Source organism: Diplotaxodon limnothrissa, linkage group LG5 (genome assembly GCF_057381915.1).
Source record: "Diplotaxodon limnothrissa isolate DT_005_m linkage group LG5, D_limnothrissa_male_GT1.1, whole genome shotgun sequence".
NCBI classification, from domain to species: Eukaryota; Metazoa; Chordata; class Actinopteri; order Cichliformes; family Cichlidae; genus Diplotaxodon; species Diplotaxodon limnothrissa.
The window spans coordinates 14,401,276-14,416,014 of record NC_140600.1 but is presented as its reverse complement, the minus strand read 5'-3'; the positions used below and the strand labels follow the sequence as shown (position 1 = coordinate 14,416,014).

At 43.1% G+C, this 14,739-nt stretch overlaps 1 protein-coding gene across 1 annotated transcript; it reads right to left on the bottom strand.

Moving 5' to 3' along the window:
• Window positions 1–10,366: 10,366 nt before the first annotated feature.
• On the bottom strand, window positions 10,367–13,139 carry LOC146631794 (uncharacterized). Its single transcript, XM_085354841.1, has 3 exons — window positions 11,202–13,139; window positions 10,922–11,152; window positions 10,367–10,477 (listed from the first exon to the last, which is right to left on the bottom strand). Exons 1-3 carry the CDS (start codon window positions 13,137–13,139, stop codon window positions 10,367–10,369), a joined length of 2,280 nt encoding a protein of 759 aa, XP_085210967.1.
• Between the last annotated feature and the right edge of the window lie 1,600 nt (window positions 13,140–14,739).

The following is a 14,739-nucleotide window of genomic DNA, read 5'->3' as shown; positions in this document are numbered from 1 at the left end:
CAACAACAAAAACTGAAAAGTAGATTACGATGGCTACAACTTTGGAAGTTTGTAGGTGATAAAAGTTGATCAATACACACAAACAATTTCCAGCTGCAAAATCTGATTTTCACCAATACTGGTTACTTCAGTATAAATGTCGTATTTATTGATTTCAGCTGTTTCAGATTTGTTTATTTTATTGATCGCACAAAAAAGGGTAATTCAGCGCCCAGCTTGCTCACACAGTCATAAACAACCTAACCAAACCTGAGTCTGTAGTAAATGACGTGACAGTGTGGACTGCCATGAAATTTTATGTTCATGTTCCCTGAAAAGTTAATTGTAATGTCTTTGATCTTTGAAAATAATGCTACGTTTGTTCAATCTTAGTATGCTTAAATGTGCACTCAGCCTGACTAATGATGTTTATAGTTTAGGGCTGCAATGATTCATTGCATAATTCAAATAACTCAATGATAAAAAATGTAAAAAAAAAAAAGTCCTCGAGGCAAATTTTTCGACGCTTCGTTTAAATTCTATATAAACGTTTCACCCACATTTGGGAATAAAATAGACCTGCGATAAACACGTATTTAGGAGCATGTATGTGAATACAAATTTTGACAACAATAAGCCCAGGCAGGCCCTGGTTTTTAAAAAGAAATACTGATAATATGCAGATGAACTGTTAATTTAGTCTGATACCATGATTAAATTAGCCCACTTTCTATCACTGTGGCCCGTGACACCAGCAACAAACAGCGGTGAGTCTAAAGGGGGGCATGGGTTGTCTGCAGATTGTGTCAGAGCTCTGTGTGCGGGCAGGCGGAAACCATAGCTTTATTGCTGGCGATAAACAAAACATGAACTGAAAAACAGACCGCTGAAAACAGAAACACACAGGCACAATTTGAGGGTATGACGCAGCAGAGAGCAAAGGTAAACACAGGGGAGTAATCAGGGAGTGGAAAACAGGAGGGAGACACAGCTGGGAGGGATTAGGGCTAACGAGACGGGGAGCGAAGCTAGACACACTGACATCAGCCACAACCCTTCAAAATAAAACAGGAAACAATTCACAAAGACACAGACTAAGAAATGCAGACTTACACAGAGGGAACACACGGGCAGAAAAAACTAAGCACAGAACTAAACCTAAACTAAACATGAGGGCATAAGAACTAAACCCTAAACTGGAATAAGCTGGAACATAGAATAATAATAATAATCAACACAGGATAGCTAAAGAATCAGAACATAAATTATAATACAGAAGAATACCAAAAACATAAAAAACAGAAAATGCTGGATCAGAATGACCCAGAACCGGGACAGATTGTTCAAAATGCTGCTGCTAGGTTTCTGACCAAAACATCTAAGTACTCACATGTGACCCACTTATTATTTAGCATACAAGGCTGAGACCTAAGGGAGACAGAGCTGTTGCCACTGTGTCTCCTTGACTGTGCAACTCTCTCCCACTGAGCATAAGATCTGTGGACTCAGTAGTCTCTTTTAAACAACAACTAAAAACACATCTTTTTAGAATTGCATTGCATTAACTTTTGTCTGTTTTTGTTTTATAATTCGTTATCTCTGTGTGAAGCACTTTGTGATCTTTTATCCATATTTCACGGTCTGGCTGGCAGACCGTGGGGATATGGGGGAATGAGGACCCAGAACGCATGGTTCTGCGATTCAAACAGTGCACTTTATTTACAGTGAAGGCTGTAAACACAATAACTCCCCGTTGCTCCCTTGAATCCCGTGTGTGTGCTCCCCACTGTTGTGTTCTCGCACACCCTGTGCGTGCTGCCGTTCTGGTCCACTCTTCCACCTGGGGGGAAAACCACAAAAACAGCCATCAACACCAACCCCAGCGGGCATACACGAACTGCACCGTCGTACGCTGACACACACTAACTTGGGTAGACAACTCAATGATCCCACACCGGTGGGAGCTCCAACACTCTCCTAAGTAGCTCCCCCGACGAGCCCTGACCACCAACAGATGTGTGGCAGGAACTTCAGGTGTGGCCAGTCCTCTTGCAGGGCCACACCCATCAGGCCTGCATGGGCTGTTCTCCATCCTCCAGCCACACATGTACACACCCACACCCTGCCTCTACATATAATGAGTGGAACACCGAACAACACAGAATAGTACAGAAAAACACACATCCCCAAATAACAACACTACTACTACTACTAATAATAATAATAATAATAATAACGATAATAACAGTCCATCCTGCTTAAGGACCCCCCGAGTCCTCCAGAGCCGGGTCCATGACACATAAAGGTGCTATATAAATAAAACTTTACTTACTTACTTAGTAGACCCTGTACTTGACTGTACTTGAGATTATTTATTTCATTTGGAATTTAAGAACATTTTTTCTTTAAAAAAATTAATTTGACAGATGTTGTTTAAGCAGTTAAACTTAAAAAAAATGCAATTCCTAAAATAGAAACCAATGAGTAGTTCATTCTGAAAGACCTATTTTTCTCTTTTGAATATTTATTATTGCACATTAATAAAACAAAAGCATTTTCTTATCAGATTCCTCGATTAATCAATGGAATAATTGCTAGAATACTCGATTACTAAAATAATTAATGGCTACAGCCTTCAAAATAAGACAAAGTTCATCCTTATAATTGCTCTGGATTGGTACACTTTATTGTAGAATATCTTAGTTAGCTAATGTTTAAATATTTAATAGCTCTTGGGGGTTTTTCACAGTGGCACTGAGAGGCCAAACAGACTGCAACTTAAGAAAACATCAGCATATATTTTGAGGTAAGTTGATTTATAGTGTTATATCATATTTTATAAGGATTTTATGTGTTTGTATCATCTCTGTTCACTCCTGTCAGACTCATTTAGCAAAAATCATCCTGTTTAAGGTTCAGTTTTCCTCTGTTCTATATGAATTAAGACAGTTATGATATGGCATGATTATACTCACAAATTAAAGGAATATTTAATATACCAGTCTACTTATTTTATCAGAAACATGCAATTTACAGCTTTGTTAATCGGATGGTTGCCGGTTCGAGCCCCGGCTCCGACAGTCTCGGTCGGTGTGCTCTTGGACAAAACACTTCACCCATTGCCAAACTGGTGGTGGTCAGAGGGCCCGGTGGCGCCAGTGTCCGGCAGCCTCGCCTCTGTCAGTGCACCTCAGGGCTGTGGCTACAATGTAGCTTGCCATCACCAGTGTGTGAATGTGTGTGTGAATGGGTGGATGACTGAATGTAGTATAAAGTGCTTTGGGGTCCTTAGGGACTAAGTAAAGCGCTATACAAATACAGGCCATTTACCATTTACTTGGCATGTGTGTTAAACTAAAGCATCACACAGTATCAAGGGAAGTAGGGAGTAAATTTAAAAGAAAAGGCTGTTTTTGCTATTATCTATTGTTTGCTGTTGTTCCTAGGGTAATTTACTCTTGGCATCCTGAGGGAGTTTATGCAGTTGGTAGTCTATGGCTGTTAAATATTTCAGTAGGATGAGGGTTAAATTGTAACTTTAGTTACTTTGTGTTCTGTTGTATTGTGTGTGCTTTTGCGCTGTTTTTCTATTTGCTTATGTTTTCTTAGGTTGCAGTCTGTTTGGCCTCTCAGGGCCACAGTATTTTTCCTCCAAGCTTGACTCTCGACTCATGCCTGCGAAGTTTGGGAGAGATTGGACATTGTGTTTTCGAGTGACAGCAGATTACTGCTTTTTGGCGAGTGATTGAAACTCCACATGCTAACTCCCTAAACGTAAAATGCTTCACAATTTAACATCACAAAGGTGTTTAGATTCCATGCTTCCACTGGAGATCGTGTCGCTCTGATGAAATCCCTTGGAGGAGTTCGTCAAAGTATGAGGCCTGAAAAGAGGGGAAAATGTCGCCAAAATTACACATTAATTTTAAAATGCCTGACTTCCTATTGGATTTGGGATATTGCTCCAAGAGACTTTTTTGTACATCTTGGTACCCTACATAAGCTTACCAGGTTTCAGACTCATAGATGAAACACGGAGCAGGGGCTGATGTTTTTAAATTTTGCAGGGGGCGCTGTGGAGCCATTTTGCAATATTCCATGAAAATGACTAGAAAACCCTCATCACATTGGAGGTGTGGGCCAAATGTCAAGAGTTTTTAAACTTTCCAAGCCCCTCAACAGCCACTTCATCTTTCATGGTGAACCGCCTTGCCACCAGGGTGTGCTGTTCAGTTTAAACTCACAATTTTTGTCACTGAAGCATCATGAGGGACTGTTAATATTCCCCGCTTTTGAGGTGGACCTGATGAACCTGTGAAAATCAGTATATCAAAGTGAAAGACATGACATCTCCTGTTCCCACTAGGTGGTGCTCTGCGTATTCCTGACAATGGGCATATCAATCTGTTCAGGATGGCTACGTAATCATGTCTGTAAAATTTGGTAATGATCAGACTGGATTTCTTTAAGTTATGGCGTTTTCGTTCTTCGCGGCGAGACATCAATGTTCGCCATCCTGCTGGGGTCATGCCAGTTCGCAAAAACTCACAGTTTTCCATGTATTGCCAAGACCAACTCCTTAATGCTTTCCTGGACAAATTTGAGGCTACATGGTTCACCGACATCTATACTGTACCTCAAAGTGTAAAACATGACATTTCCTGTTCCCACTAGGTGGCGCTATTGCCGTTGTCAAATATGGCAAGTGAAATATGTTCAGGGGCAGAGTCTTATCATATGTCAGAAGTTTGGTCCAGATGGGACACTTTATATGGAAATGAGAGCAAATAAGATTTTCATGGCAAATTATCAAAATTTACCGTGGTGCCACGACCACACCCTTGTCCGAAAACTCAAAAGCTCTACAATTTAATATGGCCCAGGTGTGTAGTTGACACTGACCAAATATGAAGCGTATACGATCAAATCCCAAGGAGGAGTTCGCAAAAGTACAAGGCCTGGAAATGGCAAAATCAGATACAAAATGTCACCTTCAATCCAAAATGGCGGACTTCCTGTTGGGTGTGCATCAATGGTCCCAATGACTTTTTTGTCCGTCTCAGCATGATACACGTGTGGGCCCAATTTCATTCATGTAGCTCAAACTATGTGTTCCTAGGGTTGCATTTAACAACACATAGGTGGCGCTCCAGAGCCATTTTCCAATGCTCATATATAAAACCTTTAAAATACGAAATTTTTCACCAGACCTGACATGTGTGCAAAATTTCATGAGTTTTTGAGCATGTTAAAGCCCTCAAAAAGGCACTTGTTTTACCTGAATAATAATAAGAAGAAACGGAGCAGATACAATAGGGCCTTCGCACTCTCGGTGCTCAGGCCCTAATAAAACCCATAGGTTAGACAAAAAGAGGCAAAAAAGCACCCCTGGACAAACCCCACCAGACATACTGGACTGCCGGAGGATTCTTTATTCCTCCCACCGTCCAAAGACATGCAGCTTGTGGGGATAGGTTAATTGATTAATCCAAATTGCCCATAGGTGTGAATACGCGAGTGAATGTGAGCACGAATGGTTGTCTGTCTCTGTGTGTTAGCCCTGCGACAGACTGGCGACCTGTCAAGGGTGTACCCTGCCTCTCGCCCTATGACAGCTGGGATAGGCTCCAGCATCCACCGCGACCCTGAAAAGGATAAGCGGAAGCGAATGGATGGATGGATGGATGGATGGATGGATGTTTGGATAGTTTCATCAGTTATCCAGCACTAAACTAAGAATTTTTACAAATGTTGATCCTATGAAAATAGTGTTTACCTCTGAAGCTCCCTCACGCTAAAAATAAAAATAAAATATTATTCACTTCTTAACATGAACTATTAATTTTGATTCAAATGAAACTGAAACATATCTAATCAAAGGTTTATTTATTCAAATCATTAATTGTTAGGGAAAATGTACTTGCTATTAACAATCAAGTAACCTTCATTACACCAGATTCCATTAAATGTTGCACTTTTGTAACAAAATTACATAACATTGAATTAGCTAAAATCAGCAGTTTGGGCAGTGAAACATTTGATCTGCCATGGTAATCAAACTGCATATCCCACTTCCTCCAAACCAGGAATGTCAAACACAAGGCCTTGGGGCCAGGATCAGCTGGGAAAAGACCCCAGTGTAAAGGAATGCACTGATTTTGGAGTTTTAACTGTATTTTCATAGGTTTTTGAGTGTTTGCTACTAATAAAGAGAAAATAGTTTTTGCACTATCTTCTACATACTGAGTCATTCTGCTCATGGTAGTCTAAGGAGCTTGGTTTCACAAAACGTAAAGAAGTCCAGTCACTTTCCTTCCAAGCTCCTTAGAGTAAATGTGTATTTGCACTGACAGAAATTGGCTGCTGATTGGGAAAACTGTGTTTGTTACTCTTAGCAATCCAACAAACATCACAAAAAGAACTTAACATCCAAAAGATTGGTTAAGACTTGTATCTTCACAAAGAAGTTCTGCTTCATTTTGTGTGAGTATTTCCACAAACTTTGAAGTTTAGGGTCCCTTTTTTCATCACGTGCTCTACAAGTAACACCTGGCTTATTGGATTACCTGGAGCCTGGAATTCATTTTGTCTTCTAAGAATTTAAATTGGTGATCAAGAAACATGACAACTAAGAGGCTAACAGAAGATATTGAAGAAGTTAAGAAGTCTCTTAACTTCATGTCAGAGGAATTGAGTAAGGTGGTGAAACAGCAAGCAGGACTGCTGGACTTAATTGAAGAAGTAAGACAACTGAAGATTGTGATTAAGGAAAAAGACAAGAAGATTGAAGAGCTGGAAAAAAAGAGTTGAAGATTTGGAGCAGTATACAAGAATGGAAGATGTGATTATTTCTGGACTGAAGACAAATCACTACACCTATGCACGGAGTACAGCAGGTGACAAGGAGGGGGAAGATGCACCAAGAGCTGAAAAGGATTTGCTTGAGCAGCAAGTTATTCAGTTTTTCAAAGACAAAGACATTCTTTTGGATAGCAAAAACATAGCTGCATGTCATACTATTCCACAAAAACATACCAAGATGCCAACTATCATACTACGATTTGTGAACAGGAAATATAAAGTTGAACTGTTAAAGATGGGAAAGAAGTTAAAGGGAACTGGCGTATATGTGAATGAGCATCTCACCAAGAGAAATGCTGAAATTGCACGACAGGCAAGACTATTGAAGAAGTAAAGGCACATCCAAGATACCTGGACTAGGAACTGTAAGGTATTCATAAGACTTAATGGGACACCAGAACAAGCTAAAGTAATTGTTGTCAGAGACATTGCAGATCTTGAGAGATTTAAACAAAAGAAATAGAGTTCAGTGTAGAAAAGAATTGTGTTGCTGACTGTGATATGAACAATATCTGATAAGTGTGAGAAAAATAACTATGCATGTGAATGTGAACAAAATAAAAGGCAAAAAAATGGAATATTTTGGATCTCATGATTATAAATTTTATGAGTTGGACAATAGTATTGATCCAGATATCCACCTCTATCAGAATGTTGATATGACATGTGAATATTATAATGGGGAAGAGTTGGATCCCAAGATAAAAGGTTTTTCATTAATCCACTTTAACAGTCGGAGTCTTTACAGTAATTTTTCTAAAATCAAAGCGTTTCTTGATCAATTCCAAAATAAGTTTGCAGTGGTAGCAATTTCAGAAACATGGTTGAATGATGACAAAGAATTGCAAGATGGACTAGAGGGATATGAAATGTTTTGGCAAAATAGGAAGAATAGAAGAGGAGGGGGTGTTGCTATGTTTGTTTTTTCATATCTTAAATGTAAAGTTGTTAACAATATGACTGCTGTGATTGATAGATAACTTGATGGAATGTTTAACCATTGAAATTCAGGTTGAAAGATCGAAAAACATATTAGTTAGCTGCATTTATCGTACATCTGCATCCTGTATAGATCAGTTTACTAAAGAAATTTCTGTAATATTAAAAAAACACAAGGAGAAGGTGACTTTTTTTTGTGGTGATTTTAACATTGATCTATTGAAGGCAAACGACCATAATAAGACGTTTAGTTTTGGATTCCATCCGTTGATTCTAAAGCCGAGCAGATTAATGATGGATAGCGCCACTTTGATCGACAATATTTTTGTCAATAAGATAGACGGCAAGCTACATAGTGGACTGTTAGTCACAGATGTAAGTGATCACTTGCCTGTCTTTTCAGTGTTTGAAATGAACAATCAACTTCATTTTCAAGAGGAAAAGCACATTTATTTCAGTGGTAGAATAAAAACACCAGAACAAATTGCGGCTTTTAAAACAGACTTAGAAAATTATGACTGGCAAAAAGTTTATATCGAAGACACTAATGATGCATACAATGCGTTTTTGGATATATTTTTGTCAATCTATGACAGCCATTGTCCAATTAAAAAGTTTTCTGAAAATTATAAAAAGAAAAAAACCATGGTTTACACAAGGTCTGGAAAGAGCCTGTAAAAAGAAAAATAGGATATACAAGATTTTTGTGACACATAGAACAAAGGAAAATGAAGACAAATATAAGAAATATCGAAATAAATTAACATCTATTATACGATATGAAAAGAAAAGATATTATGAACAGCTGCTTCAAAAACATAAAAGTAATATTAAGGCTACCTGGAGTGTATTAAATAGGATAATAAAAAATCAACATAATATATGTTCTCCAACACGTATTGTAAAAAGAGGTAATGTAGTGATTGATAATACTGAGAGCATAGTTAATGAATTTAATGATTACTTTGTTAATGTAGGTCCCAACTTGGCAAAAGAGATTTCTGTACCAGGAGGAAATGATGAAGTAGATTCTACTTCTTGTAAATGTAGCTGAATGTTTCTTGGTGGAGTCTGTGAGAGTGACATTGTAGAAGTGGTGAGTAAATTCAAGAGTAAAAAATCCATGGATTGTGACGACCTTGACATGTCGTTCTTCATAGTGTCCTTCAACCGTTAACATATATTTGTAACAAATCATTTCAAACTGGAATTTTTCCAGATAAAATGAAAATTGCCAAAGTGATCCCACTATATAAAACTGGTGATAAACAGATTGTGTCAAACTATAGACCGGTATCTTTACTGCCTCAGTTTTCAAAGATTCTTGAAAAACTATTTGCAAACAAACTAGATTCCTTTATTGATAAATATGATTTATTGAATGATCATCAGTATGGGTTCAGAAGAAATCGCTCAACATCTCTAGCTGTGATGGAATTTATTGAAAATATTGCAATGGCTGTGGATGAAAAATAGTTTGGAATAGGTGTGTTTATTGATTTACGTAAAGCCTTTGATACGATAGATAATTCTTTACTTTTACAGAAGTTTGAAAGGTATGGTTTAAGAGGTGTTGTAGAATTTTGGTTAAATAGTTACTTGAATAATAGGTTCCAATATGTGAGTATTAATAACATGAAATCTAAACTTAGAAAAGTAACTTGTGGAGTTCGGCAAGGATCTGTTTTGGGACCTAAGTTATTTTTACTTTGTATAAATGATATTTGTACAGCCAGTGATACTTTAAAATATGTGATGTTTGCTGATGATACAAACTTATTTTGCTCTGGAAAAGACATAAAGAAATTACTGAAAACAGTGGAAACAGAACTCATGAAGTTTTCAATGATAGTTTATTAAATACAAACCAGATGGTTTGTATTTAATAAACTATCATTGAATGAAAGTAAAACAAAATTTATGTTATTTGGAGGTAATAAAAGTAATATTAAAGTAAAATTGAATTTAAATAAGGTTGAAATTGAAAGGGTATATGAGACAAAATTTTTAGGAGTAATTATTGATGATAAACTTTGTTTGAAGCCCCACATAGAACATGTGAAAAGGAAATTATCCAAGTCTATTTCTATTCTTTATAAAACAAGAGATTTTTTTGAATGAGATATAGGATAGGATTGGATATAGGGAGTCCACCAACCAGTTTTTTGTAGGATCATCTATGTTAAAATTCATGGACATATTCTAAAACTTTAGAAATGATATATCGTGTGATGAAAAAGAATGTTCCAATTTGTATTTTAAGTATGTTTCAACTAAGAGATGGAAAATATGATTTGAGGGGGTCTTATAAGTTTGAAATGTCACGGGCTGCGATGGCAGACCGTGGAGTGGCAATGAAAGTAGGGCCCAAAACGCGAGACTCTTAGCGAAGGACAGTGGATTTATTTACAGGAGGTGAAAAACACACAACTATATACAAAATCCCAGCACTGTGGTCCCGTGGTGATTCTCCCTGAATCCCACACAGTGCAGATGTCCGTAAAAGAGAAAGGTGGCGACTCCAAAAAAACTCCAATTCCCACACCGTGACTTAGAAACACACTCCGCTCCAGATTCGAGTTCTGACTCAAGGATCCAACGTCGGCCTCAGCTCAGCTGCAGTCTTAAATGCCGTTCCCTTGACGAGCGTAATCTGCTGCAGCTGGCAGAGGACGACGAGCGGCAGGTGTGGCTGTCTCTGGAGCAGAAACACTTCCAGGTTCGCAGTCTCCTCAGCGAACCCACACCTCCGGAAGCTCACACGGAGACACATGGAGAAACGGAGAGCAAACCAAAACAACACACGGAAAACATAAACATAAACATATACTGAAAATACATGAGCCCTGGGTCCCTAGACCCAGGCCATGACAGTACCCCCCCTCTAAGGGTCGGCTCCCGACGACCCAAAACAAAACAAAAACCACAACCCAACCACCCCAGGGCGGGCGGCGGGGGGGATAACAGGACGGAGGGCCGGAACCAACCCCCAAATGACCAAATAGTTCATCTCAAAAGTCCCAGAGGCTCAACCGCGACTCCAGCGGAGGCACAAAACAGTTCAATAACCCCCCAAAACCGTGGCGTGAGAAAACCAGTTCAGGCGGCCAGTAACTATAACACAAGAGTTCAGGTGGCCTACCTCGGGTCCCGTGATAGCAACGGAATACTTCAGGCGCCCTGCAGTGTCGCAACAGCTCCGGCGGGCGGCCACGGGTCCGGTGGCAGCAATGTGACAGCTCCGGCGGCCGACCGCGGGTCCGGTGGCGGCGGCGTTGCAACAGCTCCGGCGGACGGCCACAGGTCCGGTGGCGGCGGCGTTGCAACAGCTCCGGCGGGTGGTGGAGTAGAACGGCCCATAATCCCCGACGTGCTGGACGTGGACGGCATGGAGGGCGTGGATGCGGATCCTGCACACTGACCCCCTGCTCAGGCTGAGCGGGTCCCTCCGGCACGCCGATCTCCGGCTGTGGCTGAGCGGGTCCCTCCGGCACGCCGACCTCCGGCTGTGGCTGAGCGGGTCCCTCCGGCACGCCGAGCCGCTGTCTTGATGGTGGGCGCTCCTCCCGCACGCCGGGCTCCCGCTCGCTGAGCTCCTGCTCGGGCAGCGCGAGCTCCTCCTGCGGCTCACGCTCGCTGAGCTCTTGCTCGGGCCGCGCGAGCTCCTCCTGCGGCTCCCGCTCGCTGAGCTCCTGCTCGGGTAGCGCGAGCTCCTCCTGCGGCTCCCGCTCGCTGAGCTCCTGCTCGGGCAGCGCGAGCTCCTCCTGCGGCTCCCGCTTGCTGAGCTCCTGCTCCGGCAGCGCGAGCTCCTCCCGCTCGCCGTGCTCCTCTGCAGGCTCCTCTGCAGGCTCCTCTGCAGGCTCCTCTGCAGGCTCCTCTGCAGGCTCCTCCCGCTCGCCGAGCTCCTCTGCAGGCTCCTCTGCAGGCTCCTCTGCAGGCTCCTCCCGCTCGCCGAGCTCCTCTGCAGGCTCCTCTGCAGGCGGCGCGGGCTCCTCCCGCTCGCCGAGCTCCTCTGCAGGCAACGCCGGTCCCTCCGGCTCGTTGAGGTTCTCCAGCAGCGGTGCGGGCTCCTCAGTGGGTGGCTCGCTGAGCTGCTCCGGCTCACAGAGCTCCACAGCTGGCGACGCGGGCTCTCCCCGCTCGCTGAGCCCCTGCTCGGGCTTGCTGAGCTCCTCCGGGTCGCTGAGCCGCTCCTCCGGCTGCGACGCGGGTATAGATGGTTGTTGATCCGGAGGTGAAAATGGCGATGCGGAAGCTGCAGGTGGTGAAGATGACGGTCGAGCGGGTGATGTGGATGGTGAAGCCGAGAGTTCTGCGGTCGCTGCAGTCTGATGGGACGCTGGTGGAGAAGTAGCTGCAAAGGGCGGAGGTGATAATGGTGTGGCAGCTACTCGTGGTAGACTGGACAGCGATGTAGAAACAACAGGCGGGTGACATAATGGCAGGGTAGTTCCAGCAGGCATATCAGCCTCCAACTGAGGATGAAGACGAGAGGCTGACTGGACTGAAGACTGAATTACTAGCTGGGTGACTGGCTGTGTTACAGCTACAAGCTGGGCAGCTGGCTGTGCTACGGCTACAGGCTGGGCAGCTGGCTGTGCTACGGCTACAGGCTGGGCAGCTGGCTGTGCTACGGCTACAGGCTGGGCAGCTGGCTGTGCTACGGCTACAGGCTGGGCAGCTGGCTGTGCTACGAGGTTAGCTTTCACACAGTCCAGTGAATAAACAGATGAGGTGAGTGAAGATGAATTGTCCATATGACTCACCACAGCCGGCTGTTGGAAAGTTTTAGAGTCTGGCTGCGGTGAGGCACGCCGGCGGCGCAAGCGTCGCTTCTTTAACGATGCCGGGGCCAGCGTATCAGGCTGAGGTTCCACCAGCCGGCCGGACAGGAGAGCAGCTGTGTGATTTTGAGCTGCCGGTCCTTGGTCCGCTGACTCAGCAGGTGCCGCAGAGGCGAGTGGAGATGTGGTGAGGTGCAGAGGGCGTGTGAAACGTTTCCCCCGCAATGGAGGGTCCAACGAGAGAGCTGCAAGCGACGGCGGGGAGGCTATCTGCCTATGAAAAAAGAAATAGGCAGCAAGGGCTCCCAGGGAGGTTGCCACATCCTCCTCGCCCGGACAGCCCACACCAAACAGCTCAAAACAGGAACTTTCCCTCAGCGTGGTTATAATCGAAATTAGTCTCTTAATGTCCAAAAAGCTCACAGATAAGGTGATTGATGATAGGAAGTAATCAAAAAATACGACCTGTAAGTGTCTCTGATGAGGATCTGCCCTCTGGAGCATGCTCCGACAGTAACTCCAGAGCTGGGCAAGCAACTCCTCCTGTGAGACGGTCCCTGTGTCCGCTGGGCCCATGATGGCTGGATCCTTCTGTCACGGGCTGCGATGGCAGACCGTGGAGTGGCAATGAAAGTAGGGCCCAAAACGCGAGACTCTTAGCGAAGGACAGTGGATTTATTTACAGGAGGTGAAAAACACACAACTATATACAAAATTCCAGCACTGTGGTCCCGTGGTGATTCTCCCTGAATCCCACACAGTGCAGATGTCCGTAAAAGAGAAAGGTGGCGACTCCAAAAAAACTCCAATTCCCACACCGTGACTTAGAAACACACTCCGCTCCAGATTCGAGTTCTAACTCAAGGATCCAGCGTCGGCCTCAGCTCAGCTGCAGTCTTAAATGCCGTTCCCTTGACGAGCGTAATCTGCTGCAGCTGGCAGAGGACGACGAGCGGCAGGTGTGGCTGTCTCTGGAGCAGAAACACTTCCAGGTTCGCAGTCTCCTCAGCGAACCCACACCTCCGGAAGCTCACACGGAGACACATGGAGAAACGGAGAGCAAACCAAAACAACACACGGAAAACATAAACATATACTGAAAATACATGAGCCCTGGGTCCCTAGACCCAGGCCATGACATGAAATGCCTAAAGTGAGAACCAATGTTAAGTATAGATGTGTGTCAGTTTTGGGAGTGAAATTATGGAATGGACTTAATGATGAACTGAAGATGTGTTTTTCTTTGTCATTCTTCAGGAAGATTTTAAAAATTTGTATTATAATTTTTATGGTGTCAGACTGAGCGGAGGTCTTTCCTGAGCTCCCGCCGCCACTGAGCATATCCTGCTTTATTATCGATACGTTCTGTACAACCTTGAGGGATAAAAACTTTAAACAAGAGTCTGTTAAAATGCCTCCTACAAGAGCTGCAAAATCTGCATCCAACAAATCCCCTGAAGAATCAGAAGCGAAAGAGGGTATGTCGACGAGCACAGCTACCACTCCAAGTACACCGGACACCGACGCGCTCGCTGCGGAAATATCAAAGACAGTCGTGGACAAAATATCTACTATGATGGAGAATAAATTCGACGAGCTCTCATTATCACTAAAAAGTATATCGGCACAACTGGAATTAAATTCTCAACGGATCTCTGACACGGAGAATCGCATTTCGACTGCAGAAGACTCGCTGTCAGGTATGGAAACTAGACTGGCTGATATGGAGACTAAAGTGAATACTCTTATGGAGAAATGTCTAGACTTGGAGGGCCGGAGCCGAAGAGACAACATTGTAATTCTGAATTTAAAGGAAGGCACTGAAGGTCGTGAACCGGTGAAATTCCTCGAAGGCTGGCTACCAACTTTGTTGAGTATTCAAACTAAACAGGGGAAAATCAAAATCGACAGAGCCCATCGGTCCATTGGATTATCAAGACCTAATCACCCTCGTGCAATGATTATTAAGGTGCATAATCCGGTAGACAAGATTAGGATCCTCACTGCAGCTAAAGATAATGGCCCCCTGACTTATGATGGACAGATCATTCATATTCGACAAGATTTGGCAACCGGAGTAAAAGAGATGCGACGTGCGTTTAACGGAGTGTGCCAAAAACGTATCCAGAAAAATATGCGCTTTTATATGCGTTATCCTGCTACACTTAACTTTTCT